This window comes from Rhineura floridana, chromosome 1 (assembly GCF_030035675.1).
Source record: "Rhineura floridana isolate rRhiFlo1 chromosome 1, rRhiFlo1.hap2, whole genome shotgun sequence".
Taxonomy (NCBI): Eukaryota; Metazoa; Chordata; class Lepidosauria; order Squamata; family Rhineuridae; genus Rhineura; species Rhineura floridana.
In genome coordinates, this window is record NC_084480.1 from 97,115,433 (window position 1) to 97,138,386 (window position 22,954).

General features: G+C 43.2%; 1 protein-coding gene across 1 annotated transcript in view; it reads left to right on the plus strand.

Annotated features, from left to right (window-relative positions):
• Nucleotides 1–19,403: 19,403 nt before the first annotated feature.
• The window catches only part of SLC28A3 (solute carrier family 28 member 3), a 79,369-nt gene continuing 75,818 nt past the window's right edge, over nt 19,404–22,954 (plus strand). The window contains exon 1 of the mRNA XM_061612341.1: nt 19,404–19,570. Within this exon, the coding sequence (XP_061468325.1) occupies nt 19,511–19,570 (60 nt within the window). The 5' untranslated portion in view covers nt 19,404–19,510. The remainder of the gene's footprint in view (nt 19,571–22,954) is intronic.

The window sequence follows — 22,954 nt, forward strand, 5'->3', positions numbered from 1 at the left end:
GAGGTTGGTGAGTGATGAGGGGGGGAGAGAGTTGGAGAGTCGGAGAGAGAGTCGGTTAGAGAGAGGTTGTTGAGTTGGTTGGCAGAGTTCTGAAGGAAGTTTGGATTGGATTTGGCTGATATTTAAAGAGGATATATATGAACAGAAACATACGCTTGTGAAACATTCCTAAAGTAATCTTGTTATTTCCTGTTATTAGTAAATAAATACTTATTTGGTTTACCAAAGGCCTGATCCTTGGCTGGGGAATATACAGACCAGAAGGGAGGCAAGGTAATTACCAAGGCTGAACAGAAACAGTATCTAATGGTGGCAGTGGTGAAGGGAGGAATTGTAACAAGTCAAGTATCCAGAGCAACCCAGAGTTGTATGCTTTTTATATAAAGATACAAGGGGGTTGGGAACAGCATAAGCACTCAGTCACAAAAGTAACCAGCTAGAGAGAGACTCAGGCAAAGTCTCTGGGAGTATTGGTTACAGGACGTGACTGGTGGTGCTGCCTAGCAGTGGGATCTAGTGGGATCTGTGCTAGAGCGGAGTGAGAAACCATATAAAGGACAGTCCTGACTGGTGGTGTCCCTGGTGGTGCCTAGTGAAAGGCAGTAGCCACAAGCAGGTGGGAACCTGACAGGGAAAACCAGGGAAGGACATCACATGTGGTGGTTGTAGCGGTGGGATACAAACAAAAGAGGATACGAACAAAAAGAGAGTCCCTAAACAGTGGTGTGACTGTAAAGGAATAACAAATAAAGATTACTTGTGAGTGAGTGGCAAAGAGTGAGTGAGCTCCGAGAAACATGGCTGAGTTCATGAAGATGAAGAGAGAGGAGCTGGTGGAAAAATGTATAATGTTCCAGTTACCTCATGAGGGTAAAGGGGTGGATGAATTGAGAGTGGCATTAATAACATATACGACAATCCAAACCAAAGAACCTGCAAGAGAGGAGACCCCAGAAGGGTGCTCAAGTAATCCTGCCTATATAGAGTATTTAAGAGAGAAGTTAAGATGGGAACGTGAGGAAAAAGATAAGGACAGAGAGATTGCAATGGTGAAAGTGAGAATGGAGGCAGAAAGATTTAAAATGGAGGTGGAGGAAAAGGAAAAGCAACGTGTGATAGAGTCTGAAAGAGTGAGAATGGAGGTGGAGGAAAACGAAAAGCAGCGAATGTTAGAGACTGAAAGGATGAGAATGGATGCTGAGATATAAGTGGAAAGACTAAAATTGGATAGAGAGAAATTTCACTCTGAGGAGTCAAGGAAAGAGAGAGATGGAGCAAAAATAAAAATTACTCCAAAGGACTTTGCTGTCTATGAGCCTGGTCAAGATCCTAAAATTGACCTCACAACATTTGAAAAGGCAGCTCAGATGTGGGGGCTACCTGAAGATAAATACATGCAGTATTTATCAAATCTGATTAAAGGGGAATTGGCTGAAGTGTATCAGTACTTCCCCTCAGACAGGCCAGTAACATATGCTGAATTCAAAGAAGCAGTGTTTAAAAGATTCAGACTGGGGCCTGATTATTTTAGAAAGCTTTTCAGAAACTGCCAGATACAGACGGGGAGGTCTTTTGTGGAGCTGGGGGCAAAACTGATGGACATATTTGGGAAATGGCTGACAAGTGCAAAAGCTCAGTCTGTGATGGAGGTGAAAAACCTCATGATATTGGATCAGTTGTACCATCAATTGCCGCCCGAAATTAGGTTGCTGGTGAAAGATCATGCCCCTAAATCTGTAACAGAATCAGCGGAGCTGGCAGATCATTTTGCCTCAAACAGAACTGGGTGGATGGCAAAACCACTAAGAGATTTTAAAGCTAGACCAAATAACAATGGCAGAAAAGATGTGGCACCACAGAGAGTAAACCCTCAAATAAAATCAGAAGGGCACAGGACACCTCAGTTTGGGTCTGTGTTCCCTAAAACAGAGGAGAAAATCTGTTACCGATGTGGGAAGCCAGGCCATCTGCGTTTTCAATGTGAGAGTGTAAACCCCCTCAGTAATCCTGTTCAAGGAAGGACAGTAAAGAGTGAACTGAGAGAGGGAGAACCGAAAAAGATACAGTTTTGTTGAATAAGCTGGTCAAAGGTCCAAGATTTGGACTCAAGCTTGAGAGAAGAAGTATGTGTGCAAGGGGCAAAATATTGGGCTTTGCTAGATACTGGGGCTGCTCAGACCTTACTGAGGCCAGATTTAATAAAATCTGAAGAAATTTTACCTCAGGAAAAGCTGGTAATCCAAGGAGTAAGAGGCGAACCAGAAAGCATTCCCATGGCCCTAATAAAACTAAAATGGAGGGGAAAGGAGGAGACATACAAAGTGGGTATCAATGCTCAGCAGGAAGAACCTGTGATTCTGGGCAGAGATATTATGGGGGCAGGAGGAAAAAATTATGTGGTAACTAGACAACAACTTGGCAAAGCAGCAGAAGCCATTTTGTCAGAGGCTAAAGAAAATAGGGTGGAACCTGTGATTGAGCCTGAGGTTGCCATAACAACTGTTAGTATGCCTAGAATGAATGAAACAGTGTTACAAATGGGGTCTGACACAGAGACACAGGAGTTCAGGGAGGAGCTGAAACGTGATAGCAGTTTGAATGTAATGAAGGGAAAAGCCCTCCAAAACAGAATTCCCTTTACAGAAACTCAGAGGGATCAAACTGTGTGGGAGAATGGTGTGCTGTACAGGCTGTGGTTGCCTAATGAACGGGAGAACCACTGTGAACCAGTGAAACAATTGGTGGTACCTAGCAAATTTGGAGCCAGATTGCTAGAGGTAGCCCATGATGTCCCATGTTCAGGGCATCTTGGAATAAAGAAGACCAAGAAAAGATTGGCTGCACACTATTATTGGCCAAATATTTCTAAAGATGTACAACAATATTGTTTATCTTGCAACATATGCCAAAAGGTGGGGAAAAGTGGAGTAAAGACAAAAGCACCATTGAAGCCCCTTCCTATAATAGGACAACCCTTTTATAGAGTGGGAATAGATTTGGTGGGTCCTTTTTCCAAACCCACAAGACATGGCAAGAAATACCTATTGGTGGTGGTGGATTTTGCCACCAGATACCCAGACGCTGAAGCACTAAGATCCATGGAAGCCCCTGTAGTGGCAGAGGCTTTATTAAAAATCTTTATGAGACTGGGTTTCCCTCATGAAGTGTTGATGGATCAAGGCAGTGTATTCATGGGAGAGGTGATGCAGTGTATGTGGAGGTGTTGTGGACTAAAACATTTAAAGACAACTACTTACCATCCAGCAACTAATGGGTTAACTGAGAGATTCAATGGGGTTCTGAAGGGCATGATAAGAAGCTATGTACAAGATCACCCACAAGACTGGGATGAACGTTTGGGGTGCTTCTTATTTGCATACAGAGAAGTCCCTCAAGAGTCAACAGGGTTCTCACCCTTTGAATTGATGTTTGCTAGAAAAGTGAGGGGACCTCTGGAACTGTTAAGAAATTCATGGGAAGGGACCCTGGGAGAGTACAAAACATCTGTGGTCGATTTTGTGTTAGATTTCCGCAACAAATTGGCATCAATGATGGAAGTAGTGCAAAAGAACTTAAGTCAAGCTCAGCAGAAGCAAAGTTACTGGTATGATAGGACAGCCAGAGAGCGTGTGTATGATGTAGGAGATATGGTTATGGCATTCATACCCAGGAAACACGATAAATTACAGGCCAACTGGGAGGGACCATATACCATAAGGGAAAAGCTTGACACAGTGATTTATGTGATAACCACAGACCAATTAAAAAGCATAAAGTGGTTCATGTAAATATGTTGAAACCTTATCACACCAGGGATGCAAAGGTGTTGCAAGTTACCTTATTCCCTGAAGGAAGTGGGCCTGATTTACCAGATTTGGTTCAGGAGAGTAAAGCAGAAGATGGGTTGGATCAGTTGGAATGGTTGGGGGAAGTCGATGGAAAAGTCCAAGAAGAAATAATGAGTGTGTTGAATGAATACAGGGAACTTTTCAGTAACAGACCTGGAAGAACCAGTGTGGCAAGGCACAGTATTGACACTGGAAATCATCCCCCTATTAGATCTGCCCCTTACAGAGTGAATGGGAAAGTGTTGGATGAGATACGAAAGGAAGTAAGAGAGATGCTAGAGCTGGGGGTGATACGAGAATCAATCAGTCCCTGGGCATCTAGTATAGTATTGGTACCAAAAAAAGACGGGACTATTAGATTCTGCATTGATTTTTGAGCAGTAAATAAGGTCACTGTCCCAGATGCATACCCCATGCCTAGGGTGGACACCATGTTGGAGTTGTTGGGGCCAGCAACAATCATTTCCACCATAGATTTATGTAAAGGGTTTTGGCAGATGGAGCTAGAAGAACAATCCAGAGCCAAAACTGCTTTTAATACCCCTGATGGGTTATATGAATTCACTACCTTACCTATGGGGCTTAGGAACTCTCCAAGTTCCTTCCAAAGACTGATAAACACAATTCTGAGGGGCATGTCAGAATTCGCAGTGGCGTATATGGATGATATAGCCATTTTCAGCAAGTCGGTGTCTGACCGTGTTCGACATTTAACAGCGGTATTGGAAGTACTTAAAAAGGCTGGGTTAACAATCAAAGTAAAAAAATGCCAGTTTGGATTACGTGAAGTGTCTTATCTAGGGCATAAGGTGGGGAGTGGGAAGATAACCCCCTTGTGGAACAAAGTGGAGGCTATCCAATCTTGGCCTGTTCCAGTACGAAAGAAACAAGTGAGAGCATTTTTAGGTATGGCTGGTTTTTACAGAAAGTTTATAAAGGGGTTTGGTGAGATAGCAACCCCACTGCATGAGTTAACTCAGAAAAAGTGTGCTGAGTGTGTGAGATGGAATGAACGGTGCCAAAAGGCTTTCGACCAACTGAAGCAAGCGCTGTGTCAGGGTCCGATATTGATAGCTCCGGACTTTGAACAACCGTTTATAGTGGCAACAGATGCATCTGATTTGGCTCTTGGAGTTGTGCTGATGCAAGAGCGAGAGGGCATCAAGCACCCCATTGCCTATTTAAGTCACAAACTGTCGTCAAGGGAAAGAAACTACTCTTCGGTCCAGAAGGAGTGCCTGGCAGTCGTGTGGGGCCTGGGAAAGCTGAGACCCTACGTCTGGGGAAGGAAGTGCACGGTCATCACGGATCATCGCGCATTGCTGTGGCTGGACACTATGAAAAATAGCAACACCATGCTGCAAAGGTGGTCCTGGGCACTGCAGAAGTACCAGATAGACTTTGTTTACATCAAGGGAAAGGACAACGTGTTGGCAGATGGACTTTCGAGGCAGATGTAAATATGTTGAATACTACAATCAAGTGAGCAAGATGTAATTTGAAAAGGACACTTTACCCCAAAGTGATGGACACTTGTATATAAATGCAATGTATTGATCCTGGGTACAGGAGAAATACTCTGCTGTTATTTAAGGGGGGGAATGTGATGTTCCTGTAAGTTAGCATCTGTAAATATGGTAAGTACGGGTCTATTGGGTGATGTATGGTAATTGACTGAGAGAGAAAGGGGGAGTACATGGGTGAGAAGCTGAAGTGTGCTGGATGATGATTGGCTGAGTGGCTGGCTGGCTGAAGGTATAAATGGAGGTTGGTGAGCGATGGGGGGAGAGAGTTGGAGAGTCGGAGAGAGAGTCGGTTAGAGAGAGGTTATTGAGTTGGTTGGCAGAGTTCTGAGGGAAGTTTGGATTGGATTTGGCTGATATTTAAAGAGGATATATATGAACAGAAACATAAAGAGTGACCATATATGAAACCATACGCTTGTGAAACATTCCTAAAGTAATCTTGTTATTTCCTGTTATTAGTAAATAAATACTTATTTGGTTTACCAAAGGCCTGATCCTTGGCTGGGGAATATACAGACCAGAAGGGAGGGCAAGGTAATTACCAAGGCTGAACAGAAACAGTATCTAATGGTGGCAGTGGTGAAGGGAGGAATTGTAACAAGTCAAGTATCCAGAGCAACCCAGAGTTGTATGCTTTTTATATAAAGATACAAGGGGGTTGGGAACAGCATAAGCACTCAGTCACAAAAGTAACCAGCTAGAGAGAGACTCAGGCAAAGTCTCTGGGAGTATTGGTTACAGGACGTGACTGGTGGTGCTGCCTAGCAGTGGGATCTAGTGGGATCTGTGCTAGAGCGGAGTGAGAAACCATATAAAGGACGGTCCTGACTGGTGGTGTCCCTGGTGGTGCCTAGTGAAAGGCAGTAGCCACAAGCAGGTGGGAACCTGACAGGGAGAACCAGGGAAGGACGTCACATGTGCCTTATTTTGTTCCTTTGTCACACCTCTTGTTCTTCCCTTCACAGAACTCTCCTTCCTGTTCTTAGCTTTACACAAAACATCTTTGGTCTCCAAGTTTGGAGATCTGTTCTTATCTTCCATCATTTTTTTCTTCTGGCCCTAAAAATAAACATTCTCTTTCCCCTTGTTCCTTTCACCTTTCTTTTTTTTTCTACTTGCCACCTCAGACTGGATCGTGAGGCTTCATCTCATTATACTGTTGTTCACAAAAAAGGGAGAGGATTCAAGCCATTGATCTTGTAGGCTGTGATGTTATACTCACTTCCTGCTGGGAATAAGCCCACCAAAAACCATGAAACTTACCTTTGTTCTGAGTAGGCATGTATATGATTGCACTGTTAATTTCCATTTCTACTTCGGAACTCATTTCAAAAGATTTTGATCCACTTCCCTCAGAAAGAAAGAAAGAAAGAAAGAAAGAAAGAAAGAAAGAAAGAAAGAAAGAAAGAAAGAAAGAAAGAAAGAAAGAAAGAAAAAGAATTCCAGATATATCTTCTTCTATGTAACAGAGGAATATTTTTCATTTGCTTTGTATACAGTAAGATCATCCAAATTATTAATATCCTCTTCCACAAGTTTGCCATTGTTGGGAGGGGCACCTGTAAAATTCCTTTGCTTATCACTGTACTTATTATGTGAATATGAGCTGTCATAGTACCTGTTGAAACCCTCAAAACATTTAAGATGGTGTGTATCTTAGAAATTAATTCATTGTTATTTCCATCCACATAATTAGTCTCCTGAGACTTATCTTGAGGCTTCAAGTCTCCAAGAGTACCAGTCTTGCCTATTTGCTGGTTATTTGCTATAGATGATCTGTGGTAGATGATCTATTTGCTGATCATCTATGGCAGATGAGGTAGATGATGTATGTCATCCTTTCCGTTAACCACCACCTACAATGAACCAAAAAGTGCAGAAACCCATCCTCTTGGCTTTAAGGATTTCCCCATTTGAGAGCTCCTCCTAGCAACACCCTCTCCTGTCACCGAATCAATTCCCCATTCCTTTACCACTGATGTAGGGAGGGGTGATAGTCTGGTTAATTCTGTAGTCTCATTTTGACAGGCTGCCACTGCAATCCTATTTGCATGCTATACACACCCAACATTGTTGATATTAGTGAAATGCCTAGAAGAATTTGTGCGTGTTCAAAATATATTCCTATAAGTATGTGTGTTCAAAATATATTGTAGTTTTTGTTGGGAAATAAGAGGAGAAATTAAGACATTGGTGCTATTGTTTATTGTATATTTGGGGAGGCACCTTAATGTGTTCCTGATTTTCCAAAGATATTACTTCTTTAAAAACATAAGTGATTAAACAATGCACAATAACTTGGACATCCTTTTTGGAAGTGAGTTGAGCATTTGGTTGTCAGGGTTTGAGGGTTTGTTTTTGTTTTGGGGTTTTCCCCTAAAAGGAACAGTTTTAGCATTGGAGGAATATGAACAGAGTTTCTTTAACTCTTGTATATATGCATTTATATACATTTTATAGCATGAAAAGCAAGAGAATTCAAGGGAAGTACTGCCATCAAGTGTTTAATAACTGTCATTGCTGAGATAAAATTTTATCAGCTTGCATAGCAGATCAAAAATACTACTGTAGTATGATATGAAGTGCACCAGTTTTCTGTATAGATCTCCCTCAAGTGTGCTCTGATCTTTAGCAATCTTCCCAGTTTATAGTTACATTTCAATGCCCCTAATGTTTCTTTTGTTCTACACTTGTCTGCATCCATAGATGCCGGACATTGTCATGTATTAATGTACCAATAAGATACTTCCCCTCTCTTTATATTCCCCTGTCTTCTTTAGCATGGGAATATTTTGTGGGGAAATTTCTTGAATGAATAAAGTCCAGAAGGAATGTGACTTATGTCTTAAATGCACTTAAGTGAATTTTCTCCTTCATCGCAGACCAGATAATAGAGCTCACAAGGATCCGAGTCATTGTAAGAATAATAAAAATAATATTTTTAAAGAGATTGGGGAATCTTAGAGCTGGGCTCCCCAGTCTGGAACCTGTGGGCACCATGATGCCCTTGGACACCTGACATTATGCCTGCCGAGTTCTCTCTGCCCCTCTCAATTTTTAATTTATTTTTAATGAGTTTTTTCAGTTTGGGGGAGGCAATTGCCTGCTTTTTGGCCTGTGTTTTGGAGGTATGTTTTGACTGTTTGGGGGAGGGGGGGTTGAACATTGCCAGTATTTTATGGTGCCCATGACAGTTCTTAGTTTACAAATGTGCCTCTGCCCCCCCCCCAAAAAAAGGGTTGGGAACACCTGCCTTACAGCAAGTGAGCGGTAAATGAGCAGTAAGTAGTTTGGAAATTCAAACCAAATCCTGTATATCCATTTTTGCTGTTGTGGCACAAACTGTAACACTAATTTTGCCACTACACCCAAAAGAAGACTCTTGACACCAACTTGGAATAATGTTATATTTATTTTTAAAAATAACAAGTTTTTCAAACTTTCAATCAATTAAACCAAATCATCCAAACTGAACCTTATTTGGGCAGGTAAGGATAAAACCTATCTGGTAGGGAGATTTCCTGCCAGCCCCCTGGGCATGTCAGTCAGCCACTGGTTGTGGCTCCTCAACAAAGGATGGAGATGAACTTGTCCCTCCTTGCTATTAAAACCAAGGGTGTGCATCCAATCTGCACAACCTGGCACCACTGTACTGGCCTTCACCCTGATGCACAAATTAGGCTCATGAGGACACCCCCAGATCCCCACCTAGCATGAAGCACTGGCAGTTCCCTAGAGGGTGCCCTTAATCCAAAAATGCCTCAGTATCTATCTGTTTACCCTTGCCTTCCTCACCTGCCCGAATTCCATCCCACAAGAGGGGATCATCTGAAGCTTGATCACCTCAACCCAAAGAAAACAAGGCTGCTAAACCAGCTGCAGATCTTCCAAGAATAAATCACAACCAAGCAGCAAGAGGTGCACCCTATCATCCCTAAAGAGATGAAGACAATGGAATCAAATCCTGCTATGTGGAATGAACACCCATCCCATGGACAAAACCAATTGTCTAACTTTCCAATTAACACAACTGCAAGACCTGTCTATCCTGTTGGGGTGAACAGCAGCCCTCCAGACCCTGCGTTCAAGCATCTCAGACCACACGATAAACAAATCAGGATATGAGTGCCTGATCCAAAGGAAATTGTGTGTAACCCTGTGCAGCAAATCCAAGCAAACAGTTGTTCACATTACACTGTGTATATGTTTTTATGTTTTTTTATTTAGTCTTCTTAAGTATTTTTTATACTTTAGCAGAGCAGCTTGTAAAATTCTGAAGGCTAGAAAAAAGTGTGGAAGACCACATGAAAGAATTGTGAATTGAACTGGAGCAGAATTAGTCCATTTTTGGAGGAGGTAAACATGAACTTGAATAAGCTTACCAAGCATTTTGTAAACCACGAAAACTGCTCAGATTAGTTCTGCACTGACTAACAGAGACCACATTTTTATTTGCTACTTGATCCTGGATAAATTCTTCATAATTGTAATCTTGACAAACTAGAAGCTGGGAGGCCTTGGTGCAAATCCCCGTTCACTGGCTCTCTGGTTAACTTTGGGCCAGTCACTTTCTGGCAGCTTAACCTGGGTTGTGGTGAGGATAAAAAGTGGAGAGGGAGATGCTTGTATTCTGGCTGATCTCCTTGAAGGAAACATGGGATAGAAATATAATAATGATTTTTAAAAATCCTTCCTACCTAAGAGGATTTCAGTCTTTTAGCATCTGACCACATCTATGCCTGTACCTTTTCTTTCTGCTTGATCCTGGTACGAACTCTCCATGATCCTTAACCTGCTTTAACATGGGAGTGTCTCATCCCCATTTCCAACAACAACACACCAATAGCTGTTAGTGAATTATTAGCATTAGCTAAGAAAGGCTGTTGTGGTTTGGTTACAGCACATGGGCCATGACATGTTCAAGCAAAATACGGGTCATGGAAAACTCATGCAGGATTGGACAATAAGCAAAGATATAGACATATATGTGACCAGGTACTAAGAGACCGAAGTCCAGATATGAAAACTCTTTGGGGTCTTTATAACATTTTTAAGTTATTCATGGTTTTTGACCAACATACTTCTCCCACTGAATTTTATGAGGCATTCTGGAGTGTGAGAGATATTAGATTTCTAGAGTGTGTGTGTGAGGAGAGAGTAGATATACATCAGTTGTTGTTGCTGGCTGTATAGGACCTGACAGCAATAGCTTTGAAAAGGCTGACCATCAGAAGGGATTGTCTTAACTTGCTGCTTGAGAAGTTGTGTCACACAACAGGAGATTTAAATTTGGCATAGGAAACCAGCTTGGGGGTGACAATCCTGGATTCAGCCTGGGATAGCATTTGGGGGAAAATGTCCTTCAAGACCATATTAGTGGAGATCTGGGCATCCTCAATGAAGGTAGCCCACAGATGGCATTTAACTCCAGTCAAGCTGAGTTATACGAATAACCAAGTTTCCCCTAACTGTTGGAAGGACTGAGGCTCAAAGCACCCTGATTCATTATGTGGTTGAACGGCGCATAGGTTATCACATTTGGGACTCGTCTTTGACCATGTATTGAAAATCACAAGCCAACAGGTTCAAAAAACATCCTTTTTAGATCTGATAATATTTGTGCTGGTGGTGCCTAGGATGGTAATTTCCAAGGGCTGGAGAACTTCTTCGCAATTCTCACTGAAGAGCTGGTACATCTGTATGTGGTCCATAGCTTTATCTGAAAAGTTAAAGCATAACATTAAATGAATAATAAGTTTAGTCAAAAGTGAAGCTTTTGAGGCAGTATGGGTTCCCTTTATCTCATTGGTAAACTAGAATTTAGAGGGTATTAAACCACCCAGCTCACACAATTCCTTTTGAAAAGACTCTTTGATATAATTAAATGTCATTTATTTGCTTAGGTCAGCTACAGACAGTCATTGTTTTGCAGGAAGGATCCAACTGCATACTGAAAATTTAGATTTGTGCAATTAAAGTGGATTAAAACTCTGGTGCAACAAATCCACTTTTTAAAAAGGATTTTTTGTGGTAAGGAAAATGACAGGGAAATGCACTAAAAATGAGGAATAAAAATTGATTTACGGGGAATCATATAACATTCTCAGAAAGAAATCGGAACAAATGCTCAATAAAGAGTGGACATCATATAACCTCCATGCAAACAAATCAGGATGAATGCTCAATAATAGATCCTCTTGAAGAACTCCATAGTAATCATAGATTAAAAGAATGCTGTTGCACTTACCTAACCTTAACTATAACTATCACCTGCATGTCTTGTACATGCTGCAAAACAGACCTGCTGTTTTTCTGTTTATAGCTTTTTGTTTTTGTTGATGGTTAAAATAAATAGACCTATTTTAAAAACAAAAGTGGAGGAAAAAAGAGCAGAACTCCATGCAACATTTAGCTGTATTCACTTTGAGCCTAAGTCTTAGGCTGTGTACACACTACCCCATTTGTAGCACAAAATGTGGTTTTTCTCAGTCCAGAATTGTTTATGTTCATCCTCAACATGTTGCTTTCAATCCTAATTGAGTCTAGATCCGGTGTCCACAAGACTAGGTGTGGCTACTTGATACACATTTGAAAATCTTCCCCTTGATTAGGTTATCCATGCCTTCTCCTCCCTGCACATGCCCCAGATGAATGAAGAAGGAAGTGGGGATTGCAATCTGGATATACGTTCACCCACAATGTTATTGGACAGGTGTAGATACGCACACTCACGCCTTTGCCAGGACTCCCTACATCAATTTTCATCTGTTTTCAAATGGACACTGTAGAGTAATGCAGAATCAATCTGCAATGAGCTTTTATTTTTGGAATGAAACCAGTTTCTCAAGAAGCACTTTTCAGGGGCAAAAAACATGCAATAGTTTAGACTGCATGTGGACTACATAGAAAAACCAAGTAGTGTCCATTGATTCTAGAATAAAATGTGTGTATGCAGCCTAAGACAAAGTTCTCTTTCCTAGTTTTTACTATGCTGCCCACTCATTACAAACACTGTTAAGTTAAGCTGCCACCTCTCTTTTACTTAAAAGGGCAACTGTACGGTGGCTAATGTTCCATGTCCTTCATCTGGTCACTTTGTAATATATTTTGAATGGGTTTGAGCAATAGCAAGAATCACACAATGTTACACAGACTTATAATAGCACACTGTGCATTCTGCACCATTCCTAATGGCTGTGGGCTGCCATTTCTTAAAAAACAATCTATGTCCTGGGTCTTATCTGGTTGCCTTTTGCTTTTTGATTACATCTAAGACACATAGCCACAACTGTAGAGTTATAAACCTGACATAATTCTGGAGTTCTGTTCTGTCAGGAATAGATAGATCAAGCACCAAAGCATTCATTAATAATCATAATAGCCATTATTATGCGCCAAGAGATGACTGCATGCACATGAGCCAGCAGCAGTAAAGCACAATCATTCTAAAGGGTCACGAAACCAACAGAGCTTCCTTATCATTTCTGTGTTTCACTGATATTATTTCTTTTAATATGTGAATAGCAGTCACAAGCGGAAGCATTAAAGTCTGTGGAGATTCAGCTCAAAGCCATCACCCATGCACCCCAAATGCACACACAATAAATGTAAGAATAAGGGGCAGTATTCAATCCACTCTTCATTCTAGTGTAAGGATTTGCACCAGTGCAAGGGGATTTACCCCTTATCTTCCCCCCATATACCCCCCCACCATCCTCAAACTTGCTCAGGAGAGCTGGGGAAACTGCTGAGCAGATTTAGGAGGCACGGGGGGGAGAACATTCCATTGTGCAAGGAAAAGTCTTTGTGCTGATGGAACATTTACCTTAGTACTATGCTGAATACAACCCAAGGCTCTTTGAAGCAGAACAGGGTCTTTATGGCCATCACCCTGAAACACTAGAAGATGCTCTCTAGGAAGGTCTGCAAATGACCATCACTGCCTGCCCTTCATAAAGTAATAGAAGGCTTTCTGTTTGTTTGTTTGTTTGTTTGTTTGTTTGTTTGTTTGTTTGTTTGTTTGTTTGTTTTAAATGGCCTTCCTGAGAGCAGCAGAGCTGTCACTAGGGATGGGTGAGAATTTCAAGCAGAATTTACCAAATTTGCAATTTGCGAAACAGTATGAGAACCAAGATACAGCCATCCTTCAAAATTGTCATTTATTAGAATTTTGGGATGCAGTTTGCCAACTAAACAACATTTACAAAAATGCATATATTAGGGGAAAGAGTGCATAAATATGAATACATGAGTGAAAATAACATTCAAAAAGGCATGAAATTGATGAGAAATGGCTTGCAAAAGTGTGTACCTTTGTCAAAGCTGCCTACAAAAATGTGTTTATTTAGAGAAATTCACACTAAAATAGTGGAGAATTTTCATGAGGATTTTTTTTAAAAAAAATTGCAGATCGCTGTAGAAATGTAGAGAACCAAATTTAACATTAGAAAAATGAGGAACTAAGAGAACTGAAACAGACCGATCTTTCCATCCCTAGCTGTTGCTACTAGAATTCTGCTGGTGTCTTGGTGGTGAAATAATGCTTTAGCATGTTATTGTGTATGCCTTTTAAACTGCAGCCTCCCGTTGAAGTTCTTTTGTTCCAGTATAGGCACCTTAAGGTCAGTTCTAGTCCTGGGAGGATGAAATGTTCTTCCACTGCTTTTTCAATATTGCCATAAGTCAAAACAATGACATTTCCCTCTCACACCTGTTCTTGCTTATAGACAACCGCCCAACCTAAAGCAGCTACTTACCAGTGACAAAGGGCCAGAAAACAGAGATATGGATCCAGAGACTAGCCCCTATGGCAGACACAGATGCCAGTTCTGTCCCTGTATCTACTCTGGCAACACTATTACAAGACTAAATAATATCAGACACAACCTCAGGGGGTCACTTACCTGTTCATCTTCCAATGTGATATATGCCATTATCTGCCAAAAAAAACCTTCCACATACTATCTAGGACACATAGGCCACCTTCTATGCCAGAGGTGGGGAAATTATTTGGCTCCAGGGGTGAGATCTATGTCTGGACACATACTGCGGGCCAACTTCGACAGGTGGGTGGGGCAACCCACTCAATCGCATGACATCAGGGTGACATCACATGATTGACATGCTGGCTGCCTCGCCCACCTATCAAAATCCCAACATTCGGAGAGTGAAAGAGGAAGTGCAGGAAGGCTTCCTGCAACATGAGAGGTTGAAAAGGAGAGTACAGGAAAGGGCTTTGCAATTGTCCCTGTGCTTCTCTTTGGCACCTCTGACAGTGGAGGTGCAAAGAAGAAGCAAGGGAAAGGTTGCACAGGGTTTTGCAAGCCTTCCCATGCAGCTCCGTTCTCCTGTGATGGAACTGGAAAGAAGCTGTGTGAGGCAGCTTCAAAGAGCAGCACGGAGAGAGAGAAGCAGTTTCCACTGAATGGAGCATCACCAATCGGCTGATGAGACCCAGTGCCTGCAGGAAGAAGGAGAACATCGCGACCCAGGGAAGGAGAGCCTGCTGTTGCTGCTGCTGCTGTTGGAACACCACCTCCACCACCCTTCCCAGTGGGATTGCTGCCTGGCAGACGTGCCTCCTGCAGGACCAGGTCCCAGGTACCCAGCCAGCTGTGACTAATTTCCATCACCTGTCCCTCTTTGGAGGGATACATAAGCCGGCTGGCTGAGGTGGCCTGGGAGACCCAGTGCCTGCAGGAAGAAGGAGAACATTGCCACCCAGGGAAGGAGAGCCTGCTGTTGCTGCTGCTGTTGGAACACCACCTCCACCACCCTTCCCAGTGGGACTGCTGCCTGGCAGACGTGCCTCCTGCAGGACCAGGTCCCAGGTACCCAGCCAGCTGTGACTAATTTCCATCACCTGTCCCTCTTTGGAGGGATACATAAGCCGGCTGGCTGAGGTGGCCTGGGAGACCCAGTGCCTGCAGGAAAAAGGAGAACATCGCCACCCAGGGAAGGAGAGCCTGCTGTTGCTGCTGCTGCTGTTGGAACACCACCTCCACCACCCTTCCCAGTGGGACTGCTGCCTGGCAGACGTGCCTCCTGCAGGACCAGGTCCCAGGTACCCAGCCAGCTGTGACTAATTTCCATCACCTGTCCCTCTTTGGAGGGATACATAAGCCGGCTGGCTGAGGTGGCCTGGCAGACCCAGTGCCTGCAGGAAGAAGGAGAACATCGCCACCCAGGGAAGGAGAGCCTGCTGTTGCTGCTGCTGCTGTTGGAACACCACCTCCACCACCCTTCCCAGTGGGACTGCTGCCTGGCAGATGTGCCTCCTGCAGGACCAGGTCCCAGGTACCCAGCCAGCTGTGACTAATTTCCATCACCGGTCCCTCTTTGGAGGGATACATAAGCCGGCTGGCTGAGGTGGCCTGGCAGACCCAGTGCCTGCAGGAAGAAGGAGAACATCGCCACCCAGGGAAGGAGAGCCTGCTGTTGCTGCTGCTGCTGTTGGAACACCACCTCCACCACCCTTCCCAGTGGGACTGCTGCCTGGCAGACGTGCCTCCTGCAGGACCAGGTCCCAGGTACCCAGCCAGCTGTGACTAATTTCCATCACCTGTCCCTCTTTGGAGGGATACATAAGCCGGCTGGCTGAGGTGGCCTGGCAGACCCAGTGCCTGCAGGGAGAAGGAGAACATCGCCACCCAAGGAAGGAGAGCCTGCTGTTGTTGCTGCTGCTGTTGGAACACCACCTCCACCACCCTTCCCAGTGGAACTGCTGCCTGGCAGACGTGCCTCCTGCAGGACCAGGTCCCAGGTACCCAGCCAGCTGTGACTAATTTCCATCACCTGTCCCTCTTTGGAGGGATACATAAGCCGGCTGGCTGAGGTGGCCTGGGAGACCCAGTGCCTGCAGGAAGAAGGAGAACATCGCCACCCAGGGAAGGAGAGCCTGCTGTTGCTGCTGCTGCTGCTGTTGGAACACCACCTCCACCACCCTTCCCAGTGGGACTGCTGCCTGGCAGACATGCCTCCTGCAGGACCAGGTCCCAGGTACCCAGCCAGCTGTGACTAATTTCCATCACCTGTCCCTCTTTGGAGGGATACATAAGCCGGCTGGCTGAGGTGGCCTGGGAGACCCAGTGCCTGCAGGAAGAAGGAGAACATCGCCACCCAGGGAAGGAGAGCCTGCTGTTGCTGCTGCTGCTGTTGGAACACCACCTCCACCACCCTTCCCAGTGGGACTGCTGCCTGGCAGATGTGCCTCCTGCAGGACCAGGTCCCAGGTACCCAGCCAGCTGTGACTAATTTCCATCACCTGTCCCTCTTTGGAGGGATACATAAGCCGGCTGGCTGAGGTGGCCTGGGAGACCCAGTGCCTGCAGGAAGAAGGAGAACATCGCCACCCAGGGAAGGAGAGCCTGCTGTTGCTGCTGCTGCTGTTGGAACACCACCTCCACCACCCTTCCCAGTGGGACTGCTGCCTGGCAGATGTGCCTCCTGCAGGACCAGGTCCCAGGTACCCAGCCAGCTGTGACTAATTTCCATCACCTGTCCCTCTTTGGAGGGATACATAAGCCGGCTGGCTGAGGTGGCCTGGGTTTTTGTCTTTTGTTTTGTTTTTGTTTTCTTTTGGGTTTCATTGGTTTTAGCTATGGGTGGGTTCGGTTTTGTTTTATATTGTAGTTCTTGGGTTTTTATGTAGTTTGTATCTTGTATTTTACTTTATCTTGTACGCCGCCTAGAGTGGCCGCTTGTGCGGCCAGATAGGCGGCCTAGAAATAAAATTTATTATTTATTATTATTATATTATTACGAGTAATTGGGAGCACGCCTTGCACCAACAAAGGAACAGCTGAGAGCCCACTTTAAGCTCCCTGTAGTTCCTTGCAGCCCTTCCCTTACCTGCCCCACACTTGATGTCAGGTATGTGACATAACTTGATGTCAGGCTTGTGGTGGGTGTGCCAAAAATGTTTAAAAAAAACTCTCCCCAAAGTGTCCTCGCAGTTCCCCACCCCTTCTCCATGCAAAAGAATAAATGGGCACAAATCTGATGTCGGAAGTACCAATATTGAAAAAGCAGTGGGGAAACATTTCAACCTTCCAGGTCACTCTGTAACTGACCTTAAGGTGGCCATACTAGAACATAGGGACTTCAAAGGGAAGCTGCAATGAGGAACTGCTGAATTACAGTTTATTAAGAATTTTAATGTACTTACTTGTGGAGTGAATCAGCACAAGGGATTTTTATCACACTGCATCTGTTAATTGGCTTACCAATGCCAGGCTGTCTGTGGTTATTCTCACAGCTGTCTTTTGTGAATGGCCAATGTTAATAATTGTGTAAGAATATCACTGTCTGTACTTTTCTCCCTGACTTTTCCTTCTCTGTTTACAATCTTTTCCCCAACCCTGCTTATATATACAGTAGGGCCCCGCTTACCGGCGTTCCGTTTTCCGGCATTCTGCTGATGCAGCAGCTTTCAATGAGGGGAAATTCCCCGTTTTAAGGCCGTTTTTGCGCTTTTGCGACATTTTCACACGACGCACCCCATTATTTTCAATGGGTTTCGTTTTATGGCGATTTCCACTTTACGGCAGCAGTCCGGAATGGAACCTGCCGTATAAGTGGGGCCCGCCTGTACCTGTAACTCAGAATAACATTTCATGCATCTGATGAAGTGGACTGTAGTCCATGAAAGTTTATGCCATAATGAATTTGGTAGCGTTTAAAGTGCCACAAGATTCTTTGGTGTTAATAAAAATACTAAAGGATCCATATCACATTTGAGAGGTTTTAATGTGCTCTGTAATTTTATTTTCACAGTCTTTAGTATTGAGCAAGTTTCCTTGAAGTTTAGAGGATGCAAGATATATTGTAAATATTAAGCATTTTTAAATTCCAATGGAGGCAATCCTGTGCAAGTTTTCCCAGGAGTAAGTTCCATTGAACTCAATGGGACTGGCTCCTAATTGTGCTGGTTTATATAGGTTCACAATATATGGTGATGCAAGTGCACAATTAATTGCTTACATCCCATTTATTTCAATAGGACTAAAGTATGCTCCTTCCATCTCTGTTTTCAATGCAGTACCTGTGGTTCCACAATCTGTCGGTCTTCTACATGCACATGGAAGTGACAACTAAAGCCACACATGATACAAACTGCATTGTGTGCAGTGGGCAGACACTAACACTGAAATGAATGGGAAACCTCTATTTGTATGAAACTCCAAGAGGATGCATAATAGAGCCCCACATACACCTACAGACCTTCTTGGGTATTAAAATCAATGGGAGGGGGGCTGTTGGTAATTCCACCACCCTCAGAGTTTCCAGGGCTGGTGGCCTGGGAGAGAGCATTCTCTGTGTCATCCCCTAAGCTGCAGAACTCCCTCCCCACAGAGGTGTGTCTACTACCTTTCTTATGTAATTTTTGTTATATGCTTTACTCTGACCTTGAGATACACATTTTAGGACCCACCCTGTTATCTTCACAGTAATTTGTTTTAACTTGTTTTAACATTATATTTTTAAATAGTTGTAGCCTCCTCTGGTTCCTCATGGTGAAGGGCACATTAAAAATATTAATATTAATAGTACTAGTACTAGTACTACTACTACTAAATAATAATAATAAAAATTCACCCCAATCCAGTGACTCTAGTGCATATCTGCATTAACTGCTGTCATACACACATAAGTGACTCCGAAACAGAAATCCAGGTCTTTAATTTCTTTCGATATATAATCACGAATTCCCCTTTCATTTCAAGGGCAGCAACATGAAAATCTGAAAATACTCTCGACTCCCAAAGCTCTAGAATGGAAGGTTTCACAGGGATCTACATCCTTCACTGTAAGAGAGATGATCATTTAACAAACGTGAACACCTTCTGAATGGTTCAAAGCTCTGTGTTAATCATCCTCTCTTTAAAAAATTTCACAAGCTTGGATTTTTACATTAGTTTGTGTGAGAGAGTGACTCCTCAGAGTCACAGGAGGTGGAGCAATGAATTCAGCAAAAGAGCCTGGGAGTGGTTGCATTCAGGTAAACTTCACGCAGAAGGAAGAGCAACTGTACACACAATTTAACTTGATGTTGTTGCTGGCTGCATGGGGCCACAGCTTTGAAAAGAAGGGCTTCTAAAACACAAAACAAAACACTTGTTCTACCTAAAGAAACAGATGGCTGTACAGGAAGTAAACGGCACTTTTTCCAGTAGCTACAGGAACCCTGCATTTGAGGTAAGCTTAAAAGGCTTTTATTCTGTGGAAGGCTAAAATGCCGCAAAATTGTTCTATGGGAGACAGATTATCTGCTCTTAACAGGCAAAAGATTTTTCATTCGTTGATACACCTGCCAAAATATAGCCTGCCAATGGAAATAGCTCTTGCCCAGAAGACTGAACACAAGTGGGGTATTGTGAACAGAGGTTCCTGTTTATTATTTATTTATCTATTTTTAAAACTTATATACCGCCCAACTAACAATAGCTCTCTGGGCGGTGAACATGTTACTGTTTCCTTGGTCATTTACTGTGTCAAAATAGCAGAACAATTATTCGCATTCTTTTCTTTTTTAAAACTTTGGAGAACAATTAGTTGTGCTCACAGACTTTAGACTCTGTTATGCTTTTACCATTACCTTTTGTGGGCTGGAATTGTGCTTAGCAGATTATTTTGTCAGTGATTGTTGTTTTAGCTGTGTGGTCACTTTGGTAGTACAGTGCTAGACTAGGGACATGGGAGACAAGGGATCAAATCCCCACTCAGCCATGAACTATGAATGACTACAGATGGGCTGGTCACCATCTTTCAGCCTAACCTACCTCATAGGGTTCTTGTGAGGATAAAATGGGGACAGGGAGGAAAGAACCATGTGCTCCCTTCAGTCCCCTCTATCTCGCCCTCATAACTCTCCCAGTTTTGCACCTCTAATGTTTTTGCCTGGGTGAAATGTGTTCCTAAACTCTGATAGTGCTTTTTGCTTGTCTGGATGGAGGACAGAGAGGTGTGTGTGTTCACAAAGGTAAAATTCACATCAGTTGCTCTTCCCACTTTTGCCTCTGATCCCACCCATCACTGGATTGCTGCCCTTGGAAAATTGCCTAGAAGGGAATGCAGTGCTTCGACGGAAAAAGTTTCCCCACCCCTGTTGTGTTAGATTACAACCTGAAATGTCATTTCGGGGATAGGAAGACAGTGGTTTTCCTTCCCCTTTTCTCCTCCTAGAATCTACTCTGTCAGAGAATAAGCCAGGCTGGACTAGGAGAAAAGAGACGTTGGAAACTGCTAATGTGCTATGCTGATAAAAAGCATCTGGTGTTCTTTAAACAAGCAATCAGTATAATGGACAGACAGACAAAGTACAACAATTCATAACAGAGAGACAAAAATACAAATGGATGCATAGCATCTTGGAATTTATCATTCCCTAACACAAGAGATAGAATCCACTTTTAAATTAATCCACCAGTACTTACTTCCCATTGATTCCTCAAAAATAAGTTATATTTGACATAATATGACATTTAAAAAAATCTAAAATAGGGGAAGTATTCTCTTTTTTTCTGATAGACTGCAATACACATCTTGGCACAGTCTTCTTCCCCTCCATACCTACATGTGCCAGTGTGGTTTGGTTGTTAGAGTGCAAGACTAGAACCTGAGAGATCAGGGTTCATATCTACACTCAGCCATAAAGCTCACTGAGTGACCTTGAGCCAGTCACTGTGTCTCAGCCTAGCCTACCTCACAAGGTTGTTTTGAAGATAAAATGAGGTGCAAGAGAACCATGAGTTCTTTGGAAGAAAGGTAGGATATGAATGAAATAATAAAAAATACATAATAAATAATTGTGTTCACTGCAAGTCCTTCCCTGTTCTAAATCAGTCTCTAGCACTATATTCTTTAACGGTGCAATCCAACTCATATTTCCACTGAGTTGGAGGCATATTTATGCAGCGCTCCCCCCCCCCAGCTGAGCTGGAAGGCTCCTGCTGCCGCCGTGCTCCACTGCGCTCTGCCAACAGAAGTCCCCCATGCTGCCGGGGGTCCACTGGAGACAGACAACCCAGTGGACGGAGAGCTGTCGGAAGTTCTGGGGCAGTGGTAGGGGAGAAACTGCAGGGGGACTTATGTGACTTCCAAGTCCCCCTCAGAGTGCTCCCCTGGTCCCAATCTCATAATAATTCCATTGGTTAATAGGCCAGCACAGTAAAAAAAATATAATGGTGGCCTATGGGGACACCTTACTCCGCGGTAGGCCTGTTCGTGGCAGCTGGCTCTTCCTGTTCAGCTCCTGTGCACAGCTCCCGACAGAGAGGGCGCTCAGCCGGGCCAATATCTCCTGAGTGGTAAATGGATGCTTCGGAGCTTTCTATCAACTCCTCTTCCACCAGCACCCCCTCTGCTGGCTTCCCATCATTTGGATTGCTCTGCCCGTAACATAGTAAGATCACTTTAAGGTCAGTTAGTAAGGAATAGCCTGCGATTTCTCTGATTAGTTCAATAATTGCTCTCCAAAATTAGTTAATAAATGGGCATGTTCAGGAAATATGAAGAATATCTATATGGAAATTTTATTTATTTATTATTATTTATTATTTTATTTATACCCCGCCCTTCCTTCCAGCAGGAGAAAAATAAAAGAAAAAATATTTCAGAGCAGATGTTGTCAAGGATGTAAGATAATGGTAATTCCCCTGCCCCCTCAAAAAAAGAACACATCACTAAAACAAAATATAACTAGATGCAACTCTGAAAAATGAGATAATACTGACTTGAAGGACTAAATGAAACAGGTGTGCTTTAGAATTGCTTTTTTTAAAAAACAAGCAAGCGAACAAATAAATCAGCTATGAGGGGCTCTCACTTTGATTGGAGCAGTAGTGCTAGAGCAAGTGTGTTAAGTCTTCCTCCCAAACATTTTTCTTAAAGTTGACAATGAGGACATTGAACTTGTCAAGGATTATCAATACCTTGGCACAGTCACTAACCAAAATGGAGAGAATAGTCAAGAAATCAGAAGAAGGCTAGGACTGGGGAGGGCAGCTATGAGAGAACTAGAAAAGGTCCTCAAATGCAAAGATGTATCACTGAACACTAAAGTCAGGATCATTCAGACCATGGTATTCCCGATCTCTATATATGGATGTGAAAGTTGGACAGTGGAAAAAAGCGGGTAAGAGAAAAATCAACTCATTTGAAATGTGGTATTGGAGGAGAGCTTTGTGCATACCATGGACTGCGAAAAAGACAAATAATTGGGTGTTAGAACAAATTAAACCAGAACTGTCACTAGAAGCTAAAATGATGAAACTCAGGTTATCATACTTTGGACACATCATGAGAAGACATGATTCCCTAGAAAAGACAATAATGCTGGGAAAAACAGAAGGGAGTAGAACAAGAGGAAGGCCAAACAAGAGATGGATTGATTCCATAAAGGAAGCCACAGACCTGAACTTACAAGATCTTAACAGGGTAGTTCATGACAGATGCTCTTGGAGGTCACTGATTCATAAGGTCGCCATGAGTAGTGGGCAACTTGAAGGCATATAACAACAACAACAACAACAAAACATAACTATACCCAAGAGCTATCAGTCCTACCCAGCAGTGACTGGT